Source organism: Rhinopithecus bieti, unplaced genomic scaffold, assembly GCF_001698545.2.
Source record: "Rhinopithecus bieti isolate Rb0 unplaced genomic scaffold, ASM169854v2 scaffold_7648, whole genome shotgun sequence".
Lineage (NCBI taxonomy): Eukaryota > Metazoa > Chordata > Mammalia > Primates > Cercopithecidae > Rhinopithecus > Rhinopithecus bieti.
Window position 1 is genome coordinate 683,134 of NW_016805609.1, and position 14,366 is coordinate 697,499.

The 14,366-nt window shown below is 49.1% G+C and overlaps 1 protein-coding gene across 1 annotated transcript in view; it reads right to left on the reverse strand.

Moving 5' to 3' along the window:
* Positions 1-1,073: 1,073 nt before the first annotated feature.
* The window catches only part of APBA1 (amyloid beta precursor protein binding family A member 1), a 233,904-nt gene continuing 220,611 nt past the window's right edge, over positions 1,074-14,366 (reverse strand). Inside the window, 3 exon segments of the mRNA XM_017873056.1 lie at positions 1,074-4,916; positions 6,590-6,730; positions 8,832-8,951. Coding sequence (XP_017728545.1) covers positions 4,845-4,916; positions 6,590-6,730; positions 8,832-8,951 — 333 coding nt within the window. The 3' untranslated portion in view covers positions 1,074-4,844.

The following is a 14,366-nucleotide window of genomic DNA, read 5'->3' on the forward strand; positions in this document are numbered from 1 at the left end:
ATTTTAAGAATCCAAAGAGATAAAAAAATCTAACGCCGAGTTTATCCATGTGCGATGACAAGCCCGTCCCAGGTGGGCACAGGTGGGAGTCGTCGGAAAGCTGAGCATAAGTGCTTGAACCCTCTGTGCCCGTTTCTTCCTGTATAAAATGGAGACAATGATAATACAGGAAAAGCTTCTACCACTTAGAGGTGTTGTGGGGAGTTACCAAGTTCATCTCTGTAGGACGCTTGGCACGTGGAAGGCGCTATAAGGACTAGCTGTCATTCTCCAAATTGTGACTTCCCCTGACACCAGTTCAAGGTGCTTTCTTCCCACTTGATCCAACAGCAGCCATGCCGGTGGTGGGACACTCTGCTTGCTGTGAGAAGGATGGAGAAGGGGTTTCTCGGGGCCAGGCCACAGGACCCTCGGGACAAGGCCCTGCCTCCATGTTCAGGGCTTTCAGCAGCTACGGACCTGATGGGGCTGCAACAGGCTTTGCAGGGAAGACGGGGAGGGGCGTATGCAAAGAAAAAGCTGATGAGCAGTCTGCTTTGGAACAGGGCTGGACCCTCTGTGTTGGGGAGTCCAGGGCCCCAGCATGCCCCTGGCAGCAGGGAGGGCATGCCTGGCAACCTTCAAAACGTGAATTTCCAAAGAGCACCAGGAGGAAACCTTCCAGAACCTTCTCACACGTGGGCCTCTCAGGGCGCTGTTTTCCACTGTCCACTTAGGTCTTAGTCCCTTACAAAAAGGCACCTCCCTTATGGGATATGACTGAGGTGGGGGAGAATTAATTCCTGTTTTTCTACCTTCATGGAGGATGTCAAGTATGAAATCCAGAGAATTTCTCTTTCTCCAGTTCAGTGTGTTCAAAGGAGACCCACAGGACTGGAGGATCAACTGGGACAGGAGAACACAGCCTTTCTTGTCTAAAACCAAGTCAGTTCCACAGAATTGGAAAAGCCCATTTAGAGAACTCCTAGGCTCTGGGCACCTGTAGGGTGGGTAGGAGCTAGTCTGTTAGGGAAAAGACAAACTCATCACACAATCCTGTGCCTTCCCTGCAACAAGAAGACACTTGGCCAGGCCAAGAGGTGAAGTTCTTGTTTATTTTTGCAGCAACTCTTATACAGACATTAGCGTTCAGTTAAATAAAGGAAGATAGCACAGTAAATACATCACAACCCCAAACCAGATGACTGTGGCCACGGTACAGAGGAGGGAGGGAAGGACCAGTGACCAGACTGTCGAGGAAGTACATTCAGTGGGTGTGCGGTGTCCACATTCCAGGCTTACGTGTAGATATATTTTATTTATATATTTATTTATATTTATATATAGATCATTGAGTTTTGTGTATACAAAGAACAATATTGTTACAAATACAATACTATACTTCTCCCGACGCTTTACAATAAGCTCTATTTCACCCTCTTTACAGAACAATAGTACAAGTTCATACTCTAGGTGCTGTGCTAAGTATGTACAAGAAATGTCATTCCCACACAGTCCTCACACACTGCCTTGATGGAGGGGAAGAAAGATCGAGTTGTGTGCTCAAGTCGACCCAGGCCAGGGAAGGAGACAGACATGAAACTCAAACCGACAGGCGGCCTGTGAATGTGAGTCAACACATCTAAGGAGGGGCGGCCCCTGGTTGTAAACATTGGTAACGGCTACACCACTGGGTCGAGGGACCCAGGAAGGGCTCTGTAGATGGTTTTCATCCGTGTGCGGGAGGTGTTGGTGCCCACAGGGTGAGGGGGGCAGAGGAGCGATGGGGGAGGTAGTAGGTTACTCTGGGACTCCCTGAAGGCGGTGTTGATGGGCAATGTTCAGAAAGCAAACCCGTGCACAGGGACCCGGCGCCCCTGCAGTGCGCTCCTAGGAGCCTGCTCTGGTGAGGGAAGGTGTCGCTGGAGAAGTGGGCTCCAGGCATTGGTCTTTGGGGGTTTCTCCCTCTCGTGAACCCAAGGCTGATGGTGGCTCCCTGAAATGCTCACATTGGAGAAGAGGCAGGGTGGGTTCTGGTGCCTCTGCCTGGACCAGGAGCGGGAGGTGAATGTGGGAGTCCATCCCCAAAGCTGAGCCACCAGCACGTCCTGGTGGAGTAGCCACAGCGGCTCTGTGCCCTCGCAGAGTTTGGGAAGGCTGCTCTGTACATAGCCTTCCCGTTACATGGGGTATTTAGATATTTACATATATAACTATATATACTGGGATGACAGAAGGGAAGACCACCACTTCTCTTGGGACTTTCAAAAAATCTAGTGTCTCACTTTTAAGACTCTGGCTGCTGGGGTGACCATACCTAGGCTCACTCCCTTGGCCCAGTGGTAGCGGGAAAAAGAACCCACTTCAGTTGGGTGGACCTGTACCGAGCTCCAGCAACTTCCACTCACTGGGTGTGAAGACACACCTGGATTAACACAAAAGAATATGGTGGACAAATCATCTCACTCTTACGTTACAATGTCAGTCCTCCAGGAGAGCTTGCAGAATTGGCTTTTTCAGCACCTCTCAAAGTTTACAAGGTTTCTGTGCAATAGGAATAGAAAGTATATTCTCTCCTTGAGGTGAAGATAGGTAACTGTTATGTGCAGGTTGTACAGGGATGCACTACTGGAGTTCTGTCCCCTGGCCAATCGTGGGCGGGCCTCTGTGGTGCTGCCCAGGTGCCTGGGGACAGACAGGCATGAGCCCCTGCAATGATTTTCCAAGGCTCCTGATGCCTGAAATGCCACCAGTAACACTTCATTCCTGTTCTATCCACTCTTATTGGCAGAGGAAAGATGAACCGGCTGGTGACTCTTTAGTGTCTCATTGTATCACCAGATACTCTACAGCAAATGGAGAACCCAGGCCATGGTTCCTTCCTGGTACTCACGTTTGTGATGGGTTGACCTTGGGGCTGGTCTCCCAGCAACATTCTGTAAAGCACCCTTCAAAGAAGTCCTGGGGAGCTTTATGGCCCATCCCAGAGCCCCTGGCCCCACCCCGTGCCACTCTCTGCAATGGCAGAAGCCCCTTTCCCTACAGGGCACCTGGGCAGCCAGCGGCCTCCCTTCCTTAAGGCTCCTTTATAGCACAGTGAAACTGAGAGTTCCGCTGCTCATTCCTTTCAAGCATTGCGCTTCCCTGATTCTAAGCAGAAAACTCAGAAGGTATAGAGATCTCAGGGAGCTGATCACAGGGCTCTCTGCTTGAAGTCTCTTGTCCCTAATCTTGTTATAGTCACTTTTCTCCCTCCTTAGAATCCCTCCATTCTCTCTATAAATACATGCTACCCAACATTTGCTCACTGAGTTCCTATTTCCGTAGACACAACATAAATATCCTGGATGCAGAGAACAGGGACTATATTAATTACAAAATATATTAGTTTCTCTTCCCCTGTCTCTACTGAGGTCATGAATGAAACAAAACAAAAGCAAAGCCAAATCACACCTCACATGAAAACAAAATGCTCTTTGGACCAAGTGAAAACTGGCTCAGAATTATAATATTACTAAAACATCTACACTGAACTGAGACAGAAGCCATAAACATGAGGCACCTGATGAAAACACAGAACATTCCACACCAGCTGAAAATGCTCTCAGGCCCACAAGGCAGCAAGAGGGTGTTTGTGGGCCACATCTGGGGATTCTGAGGCATAACTTGAGGTTGCTATTGTCCCCTTAATTTTGTGGCTTATGTACTTTCCAATATCACATGCTGCCTAGTGGCCCTGAGCAAAGAAAGCTGGTCTTGCCTTGGGCCAGGAAACAAGACACAATCGCACCTGGAGCTCGCCTTCTGGGGAACAGTCCCTCCTTCCCAGACCCCTGGGATGTGTGTTCGGCAGGAAGGGGAGTCCAGGAGGAGGATGCTTTAAACCAAGGTGGTGCTGGAGGGGCTGGGCCTCAGCCGCAGAGAGGGCAGGTCTCTCAGAATGAGGCTGAGCAGCCCCCGCCCTCCTGGCCACCTGCCAGGGAAGGGGCCTCCCAGAGAGGTGGGTTTCCAGGGGATCTGTGTGCCTAATCTTCAGCTTGTCTCATTGGTGGTGAGAGCAGGGAAGGGTGATATGCAAATGGGACTGTGTGTGTGAGAGATACAGAGAGAGAAGCAGACAGTACCTGCCTGAGTTTATCTAATGGTTGATAACTTCAGGACAACCTGGCAAAGCTTCAGATGCCCCATGAATTGGCAAGCTCTCTGTGACACTATGGTGTCCTTGCCCAAGGCAGTTATTTCCCCTTTTATCCTGGGGTCAGAAGGCTCGTATTAGAAAACACACATACTTTGAAATCAAAACTAGCAATAGAAGAGGTTTAAGGTTGGCTCAGAGATTCTGGGAGGAAATAATGTATGGTGCCCCAACTACAAGGCAGGCAGTGCATAACCTTAATGACGTGGGCTGGCCCGGGGTACTACCACATTCTCACAGACAAACTCAGAGAGCAGAGATCAGCAACTGGGTTTTAGGCACTGCTGAATCAGCTGCTTCACTGCCCTGGGAGCTCCTTCTCAGAGGTCTGCACCTCTTGGGAAGGGAGGATTCCCCTTTAGGCAGTGACAGCCCACCCCTGGACACGCCCAGAAGGCCCTCCAGGATGGTCCTGGGTCGGTACCAGTGGATGCTGGCTGCTCTCCATCCTCAAGGGAGTGCATACGAACCTTCCCTGGTATTTAAAAAAAAAAAAAAAAAAAAAGCGAATCGGAGAGAGTAAAGAGGTCCTTGCGGATTCTTCTCTTCCTGTGTAAAACTGAATGCTGGGCGCAAGAGGGGAATGTCTCAGTGGACACAGGGATGCAGCACGAGAAACACAACCACGATGAGGAGAGTCCTCCATGCATGCCACCGCGTGCAGCCGCAGTCAGATGTAAACGGGCTGCTCCTGGGCCGTCAGCAGCCTGTACATGGCGGCTGGCATTGTCTTCATGTGAATCTGAGGGTACAGAACACACTTTAGTGGGGGCTGAGGCTGGGGGCTGGCTGCATGGGCACTGCCCAGGGCTGGCGAGAGAGGCAGTGCCTCTCCCATAGAGGGCTTTGAAGATACCCCCCTACTGCCCAGCCACCACCACGGACCTGACCCAGGGTGGCCTCCAGGAAGGGTGGAATCCACTGACTTTCTCAAAAGCTTAGGGGTGACAGAAATGAACAACAAAAACCAGGCAAGGCTTATTTCTCAGTCAAATGCTCTTGCTCTCACCAGACCCTACCCTTTTAAAAGCGAGAACTCTGAAAATGGAGGGAGAAGGGCTCGAGGCTTCTTAGGGCACCTGCCTCCCTCACCTCTCTTGGCAGATAAGGCAAGGATGACAAATCAGCCCTAGAACAGTAGTGATGACTGACAGCAGTGATGGATGACAGCAGCGGTGACTGACAGCAGTGATGACTGACAGTGCGATGGCTGACAGCAGTGATCAATGAATGACAGCAGTGATGACTGGCAGCAGTGATGAATGACAGCAGTGTTGACTGACAGCAGTGATAAATGAATGACAGCAGTGATGACTGACAGCAGTGACAAATGAATGACAGCAGTGATGACTGACAGTAGTGATGAATGACAGCAGTGATGACTGATAGCAGTGATACCTGACTGACAGCAGTGATGAATGACAGCAGTGATGATTAACAGCAGTGATAAATGAATGACAGCAGTGATGACTGACAGCAGTGATAAATGAATGACAGCAGTGATGATTGACAGCAGTGATAACTGACTGAGAGCAGTGATGATTGACAGCAGTGATAAATGAATGACAGCAGTGATGACTGACAGCAGTGATAAATGAATGACAGCAGTGATGACTGACAGCAGTGATAAATGAATGACAGCAGTGATGACTGACAGCAGTGATAAATGAATGACAGCAGTGATGACTGACAGCAGTGATAAATGAATGACAGCAGTGATGACTGACAGCAGTGATAAATGAATGACAGCAGTGATGACTGACAGCAGTGATAAATGAATGACAGCAGTGATGACTGACAGCAGTGATAAATGAATGACAGCAGTGATGACTGACAGCAGTGATAAATGAATGACAGCAGTGATGACTGACAGCAGTGATAAATGAATGACAGCAGTGATGACTGACAGCAGTGATAACTGACTGACAGCAGTGATGAATGGCAGCAGTGATGACTGATAGCAGTGATGACTGACTGACAGCAGTGATGATATGTCACGCCACACTGCACTGGGGTCGCACCTCTGGAGGGCCACTTTGTTGATTTGACTTGAGTCTAAGAGTTAAATCTTTTAAATACATTTGGGGAGATTAACTGGGGAAAATGGAGGCAACTTAGGCAACCATACAGAAAAGCAACAGAAAGCTGAGTGCTGAAAAGAGAAGGTGAGCACATCAGATGAAAGAGAAGGCTGAGGGTGACCTGATTCCATTTCATGGAGGAGCTACCGGACAACCGCTTGCAAATGTGTTTGGCATTTGGTCAGAGACAGATAGGTGTGCTTGTTGGGGAGTGTTCAGGATTGGAAACTCAGGGAGTTTTCCCAGAAGGACTGCTCAGGGCCACAGTGGGCATATGAGGCAGGGGCACCAGACGCGGCCCTCAGCACCACCCCCAGCCCTGGATCTCTCCTACCTCCCCAACAGCATTGGAGAGAATGTGGACGATCTTCTCGTGGGGGGTGGCCACGACGCTCTGTCCATTGATTTCAATGATGCGGTGCCCCACACGGACGCCTCCTCTCTCAGCTATTCCCCCTCTCATGAGGCTGCAGATCTGCCAGAGTCAAAGGCTGTGTTACCTTCATGGCAGAGAGTGTGGCCGGGCTGGAAGGCCGTCTTTCCCGAAAGCCCCTCCCCCGCACTCCGCTCTTGGAGCAACTGACATGGTTGGGCTTCGGGCATTTAACTCTTAGTGTCTTTTCACAAAAAATAGGTGCTGTTGGTCCACGTGGCCACCTTGTTCATGCGGCTTGCACAGAGACTGTAGCACATCACTGTTTTTATGGCGCACTGAATTCTACTTCTCATCCCAGCTGGGGCTGGGTAAAAAGGGCCATTTGGGCCTGTTGCAGAGTCGCCAGTGTTTTCAAACTGTTAGCCTGTGTGACACAGGTTAGTGTTAGTTCCCGCAGTCATGACTGGGACTCAGGCACTCAAGCACCAAAGTGTTTAATGCAGCAGACTGTTTTTAGGGTCACAATTGCCTGAGCCACTGTGGGGCTGGAACTCCACTCTGTGTTCCAAAGTGTGGCTGGCTGGGAGGGAGAGGCTCCTTTAGAGCTTCCCAATTCAGCGGCCCCTGTTCAAACTCCCTTCCCACAGAAACGACAGTGAGGCTAGATTTTGTGATGGCACAGTCAGCCACCACAGTGACCCGAGGCTGCAGGCAGGGCTGATGGGCCCTCCACCCTCACCCCACACACACTGCAACATAACTTTTCCTAAAAGAGTAGGTCCGAATTTACTAAGTTGGCTTTTCATTCCAGACCATGCACCTTTATTTAAAGTGGATGCAGACAAGATTGCAAGTGACATCTTGCAGCAACATGCTGTGTGATTCTGTGAGTGTGTGGCCCAGCTGCTCTGTTAGCTAGTCTGGGGTCAAAACACTCCTTAGGTGTTTTCCCAGTGGACCCACAGGTGTTAACAACTCCTTGTTCATATCCGAACTTTTAATACTATTTAACCATGAACAAAGCAAACAAGTACACGTACAAACCAATGAAAAGATGATCTCAGAGTTAAACTGTAAAGAGTCAGCCTAGGTCCTCTCCTAATAGGCAAACTAGGCTACTCAGGTACGAAGAATGCAGAAAGTGGGACGGGATATTTCAACCCCAAATGGGAAGTTCAAGGGTATTTCTAAACCTTAAAATGTATTTGGAATGATATTTTAATTATCTAGGACACTTTTTTTTTTTTTTGAGACAGAATCTAGCTCTATCGCCTAGGCTGGAGTGCAGTGGCACAATCTCTGCTCACTGCAACCTTTGCCTCCCGGGTTTAGGTGATCCTCCTGCCTCACCCTCCTGAGTAGCTGGGATTACAGGTGTCCGCCACCACACCTGGCTAATTTTGTACTTTTAGTAGAGACTGGGTTTTGCCATGTTGGCCAGGCTGGTCTCGAACTCCTGGCCTTAAGTGATCCATCTGGCTTCGCCTGAAGCCCAAGGTTTGAATGATCACTCAAACACCACACTGTGTGAGTACCAGTTGTGACTGTGGGAACTCAGCCGGCCCCTGCACCGTACCACCCCAGGCTTGGGAGTCAGCTGATCTGCGGGGACTCTGTGCCGCCTGGGTGGACAGCCCAGAGGCGAGGAGGCTCTTGGAGGGTGCATCCCAAACTCTCAAGCTAGCAGCCAGGAGGACAGCCCTGCATGTCATAGAAATGCTGGGTTCTGGGTGGGAATCTCCGCTGAAGGGACTGTGTCCAGAGAGGGAGCTGAGCCTGCTTCATCCACTCATGTCTTTCTTGATGGATTCCTTCAGGGAACAAATTGACTTAAAAAAAAAAAAAAAGAAAATCAAAGGCCCTGTAATACCAGCACTTTGGTAGGCAGAGGCAGGCAGATCACGAGGTCAGGAGTTCAAGACCAGCCTGGCCAGTATGGTGAAATCCCATCTCTACTAAAAATACAAAAATTAGCTGGGCAGAGTGGCACATGCCTGTAGTCCCAGCTACTCAGGAGGCTGAGGCAGGAGAATCCCTTGAATCCAGGAGGCAGAGGTTGCAGTGAGCTGAGATTGTGCCACTGTACTCCATCTTGGATGACAGAGCAAGACTCCATCTCAATTAAAAAAAAAAAAAATCAAAGGCCATGCTACATTTTTGTCAACCTTGTGGAAAAGGATGTGGAAGGTGTTCTACTTACAATTCCGTTCTGGACACTGAAACCCAGCTGGTAGCGAAGGTCTGGTCTTCTGATTAACACGGTGGTGACCGGAGGACATCTCACAATATTCAGCTTGACTCGGGATTGATTCTTTAAGCCCTTAAACATGAATAAAGTACAGTGGGTATGGTGACCACTGAGGCAGACAGCATAAACAAAAGCAGGCAGCACCAAAGGCAAAAGAAGCCGCACTGAGTCTTCCGAAGGACCCACTGCCTGCCTGCAGGCCTTCATTGCCCGGGCTGGTACAGTCACTGCTCGGCTTCACCTACCCAGGGAAGATGCCACATGGTACAGATGGAGCCCTTTCAGCCCAAGCACAGATGGGGTTCCTGTGGGCAATGCCTTCCTTTTGGGAAGTGGACTAGGTTCAAGGGATCTGATCAAAGTACTTGCGCAACTATGAGGAAGTGTCAGATGTACTTTTTGACTTCAAAGATGAAGGAGGCACGCTATTTCCCCCAGCCAGGAAAGACACGAGTGGGAAATGGATTTTCTTTCTGGAAAGCAAACTCTAGCAATGACTCCTCTTCTAACAAAGGACATCTAACTCACAGCAACTGGCCTGATTCATCATGGCTCTTTTCTCTGGTCTCTGATGCTCCTCTTTCCCCTTCTTTCTGCCGGTTAGAGATTTTACAGCTATCAACATTCCCACAGCAACCAGGGACTCCAATCAGTGTGTGCGTCCTTGGGAGAATGGGGAGGGTTGCAGGATGGGTGTTGATGGAGAAGGAAGGGGAAGAAATATGACTTGCAGACTGTTGTTTCGTGATCCCTGATGACACACCTCTCCCTCTAAATTAAAGTGGAGCATAGAGGGAAAGCTGATCTTTGACTAAAGCAAGGGACTAGTTTCAGTGACTGTGTAGAAAGCTTCCACCTCAGTGTATCGCAGGCTCCTGCTCCTGTCCCTTGATCAGACTCACAGCTGTGAGAGAAGCCCTGGTGTGCTCAGAAGCATCTTTAGAAAACCATCACAAAGCTACATTTGCCCTAAGTTGGGCAGTGGGAAGGTATGCTCCTGCAGGCCTGACCACTGACTTGTCAGCTTCATCCTAGAGGAGGGTGCTAGGCAAAAGGAACTCAGCCCTGAAACAAATGTCCACTTTCCAGTCTCCCCAGGGTGCCTGCTCTGCCTCAACAAACTCCTGATTGCCAGATGGGATAGAAGGAGTGACCAATAGCAGGTGCCTTCCCACCCTTTTCAAGTCATGGTATGCAGGAGAATCTTGTTTGCATGCTGGGGTAAACAGACCACACTGTTGTAGCTGGAGGCCCTGTAGTCCCTGGCCCTGCTACAAGAGCTGAGGCGGTGCGGGTGAGAGCCCTCAGTGGGAAGCACCTGCCCGACTGGACTCCCATCTACATGGCCAGCTGTCTGGGAAACCGCTCAAGGTCAGCCCCAGGCCCACTCCTCCAAAGGGAGCTGTAGGGTGGGTGGGAGGAGAGGTGGGTAACTTTTCCTCCAGGGGAAGAACAGCTACCAGGGAATGAGGAGGCACTCAGGGAAAAGGCAAGCTCTGTTCTATCTAAGCCCACAGTATCGCCCAGAGACAGCATCTGCTCAGTTCACAAGTGGGTCCAGTTTGTACCCTCTATGAGTGAAGTGGAAAGAGAACCTGGAAAGAACAGTAACAAATCCACAAAAAGCATGCAAGAAGGGTGATCGTCTGCCTCTTATTCTATAAATAGAATTCTGCAAATTCCACAGCCACTACTGCTGTCACTCGTTGACCAGTCTACCAAATCTTTTTCAGTGCGAGGTCAGGACTTACATTTCACATTTTAAAGATGAAGACATAGACATGGAGCTTGCTTTGTCCAAGGGCTCTGTGGGGTCAGGACTGGAACTATGCATCCCTGCTCAGGCACCCTGCCTAGCAGAGGCGTGAAACTGGTGTTAGACAACTTCACTGCAAACAGAATCTGTAGCAAGAGTGCTTCCTGGAGTGGCAGAAATGACCAACACCCCTTCTGTATCTGAGTCACAGAATATGCTTTAGATTGAGGGAGAGGTAGGGGCTATTTAGTCTCTGGTTATCCAGCTTTACCATGCTTGGCCAGCAGGTGTATACCAATGGCTCTTAAACCCCACACAGCAGCAGCAGCAGCAGCAGCCCCTGGCCACTTTTTAGAAGTGCAAATTCTGGGCTCTACCCAAGCCCCACTGAATCAGAAACCTAGGGGTGGGACCCAGGAATCTGTGGATGACAAGTCTCCAAGATGATTCGGGTGCACGCTCAATTTGCGAACAACTGGTGTGGACTACTACTGCAGAACAATGAATGGCCTCATCTGCATCCAGGTGGCTTAATTTCTCCATGGATGATTACATCCAAAGATGTCACTTTACTAGTCACACCTGCAGCCAGTGTGCTCAGTGAGAGCAGGTGCTGGCAAGCGTGGGGTGAGGGTGACATCTTGTGGGAAATTTTGTTAGCCCAGTCACTATACAGCTGACCCGTGGTCAGTCATCCGCATGTCTGTGTTATGCAGGAATACCCCTAAGATCACTGCGCATCAAAACCTACCCTGATGATGAAACTAATGGAACCAAAATGACTGTAACTACCTGTCATTGGACACTCACTGTTGTCTGGCATTGACCTGGAAAGGACAGGAGCTGTCTCATTTAATGTGGTGGCCATAATTATTCTATAAATATATTAAAGAAGAGGAAACTAAGGCTCAGAGATATTAAATGACTCACTCACATTCACACACAGCAAGATTCAATCCTAGGTCTGTCCGCATTCAAAACGTGCAGTATTTCTACACCCTAATGCCCCATATACACAACCGGAGAGGGTGTGTCTTTTGTGAATAAGGCTTGCTCCACAAAGATGCCAGGGTCAGCCACAGAACAAATCTGCGTCCCCAAATTCCAGCCTTGAATTGGGGCCATCTTTTTAGTTCACTTTCCTATGTGGCAAGAGTTTTTTGGGGTGCCTGGACCTCATAATCCCCCACCCCCTGGCTTCCCCACTGATGTGGTTCTAGTTTCTGCTCCGAATGTGTGAATCTTGATGGAACTCAATTTCCCCGCTGTCAGCATCTGCTCCCCTAGTGCTTTGAATTCCTCTGCTTTCTGCAGGACTCAAGCCTCCCCATGGCTGTCACTCTGCTTGTGGCCTCGATGTACCATGCGACTTGGCATTCACACTCATGCGGCATCTCCCGGTGGTTTTGGAACATCTCCAGGGAACTGTTCTGGTTAAGGAAATGATTCCAAAGCACAGCAATGGAATGAGTGTGATTCTCCCTGGGGAAATGAACATCTGCGAAGGATCCAGGCCTTCCATATGCAGCAGGTCCCATCGTCCCCATCAACAAAGGGAGAAGATGCTCTGGCCTTCCGCTCCTATCAACAGGACCAGCACAGCCTGGTGAAGAGGACTCTCCTGGTGTCAGAAGACCTGAACTCAAGTTTTGTTTCTGCTACCCCAAGCAGTGGGATCTGAAGCCCTTTGCTCACCCTTCTCCCACCTCTATTTCCTCATCTTCACAACAAATGGTAAAGCTCGCTAACGTCTCTTGCAGTTCTAATTTCAATGACTGCACCCCCTTTAATGTGTTTATTCCTAAATGCCTTTGTCTGCAACACCAAATCTCAACCATTATGCTTAAACCTATTCCTGAAATTTAAAGTGGGCTTCTTTTGCAGGGCTGGGAGGTATGATGGAGAGCAGCTCAGACATTCATGCAGATGTTTTTATCTGCTTTGAGTGCTTCCTCCTTCCCACCCACTTAATCAACCAATATTTACGAATCACTTGTCATGTGCCAAGAAATGTGTTAGGCACTGGAGATTCAGGGAAGTGCACCCTTTTTGGGGCTGGACAAGAGACATTATTGCTACTAAGCACAGGGCTGTGAGCCCAGACGGGGCTTGAGTCCCTTCACCCTTTCCTTTCTCTCTAATCACAAACCAGGAGACCAGGAATTTGTGGGAAAGAAGATAGATGAATGATGAAGACAGGAGTATGCTGTTGGAATCTCAACCCTTCAGGCAAAGCCACCTGCTTTAAATGTTTACACCTGTTAACCACTGGTATTATTTAGGTATGCTTGTGTGATACAGAAAATGTTACCCAACATACCCAAAAGCAAGAGAATGACATTATCTTCTCAATGTTGCCTAAAAAACTTCACATTGCTCTGGTGGGTTCTTTCCTTCTCTGTGAATTGATTTAAGATGCCTGATCTGTCCCTCAGTGAAAGATTTTCTAGATTGGGGAAAATGTGTTGCAAGATGAGGCTTAGAGAAATAGCAACTGGAAATAACCAGACCATGCATTTGCTCTGCTGTTCCTAATCAATGTTTCATGTTGGGTCCCATTAACTTAGATTTCTGAGCTGCCATTTTATTGGAGGTGCCAACTAAATAAAGGGTCATTTGGTCCCCATGACAACAGTGGAACGGTACAGCAAATTAAGAAATCTGGTGGGAGGGGAAGGCCAAAGAAGAGGGGCGAAGAGAGAAAAGAGAAGCCAGAATGGTCTCTATAGCAACGGGAAAGCAGAACCATGATGCTCCTGGGGAAGCAAGGGAAGCTGTGCGCTATTCTAAAACAGAGCAAAAACCCAGAGGGCAGGAACACAGAGGCAAAGGCCCAGAAAAAGGCAGCCTGTCAAATGTTCCCCCCACCAATAATTATGCCTTGGGAATTAATTATGACCCAAAAAATAAGAGGTAGGAAGAGGAAGGCAAGTCAATACCTATAATTCTACTCTAGAAATCTATTTCCTCTAATCTGGGGGGAAAATGGTCAACCAGTATTGAAGAGGCCAGATGCAGAATGCACACTTTGGACCCCTGTTCCTGAAAGTGTGGCCTGCAGACTGGTGATGCCATCACCCCCACAGAGCCTGCTGAGAACGCAGAATCCCACCCTACACCCGCTGAATCAGACCTGCAGTCGAACAAGGTCCCCAGGTGATTCCAATCAGTTTGAGAAGCACTGATTCATCAGGATGGGAGCTGCTTATCAAAGTCACTGCAAAGAGCATGGACATACACTGAAACAAATTTGAACACAGGCTTGAAGCAGCCCAGACGCTGCTCTGCAGTGGCCCAAGGAGTAGGGGTAGGGCAGTGTGCACATCTGTCCAGGTGCAGGCAAAAAGGGGTGTGTTTTCTAGAGAATTTTAAAAAGGTGATATAACCCACTGAAGTCAGTCTGTATTTGGTACTGGCAATTCTGGCTGTTATCAGTGGTTACACCTCCCACCAGCCAGGGTGGTCCACGGACGGACCATCACATCTCCCCATTCAACAAGCGGCGCACCGTGGCAGGGAGGAAGTTCAGCTGTGCTCTAATCAGGGTCTGCCCTGTTAAGTACTTCTTCACTATGGGCGGCCATGAAGGCACTGCTTTTCTTACTCTTCATCTTCATCAGTTACATCTCTTTCATCACCACTCGGCCTTTTAATTTTCTGGTTCTATAGAGACTACATTTATAGACATCAAAGTTCAGCTCCTCAAACAATCCATTTCCCCTTAGGAAACT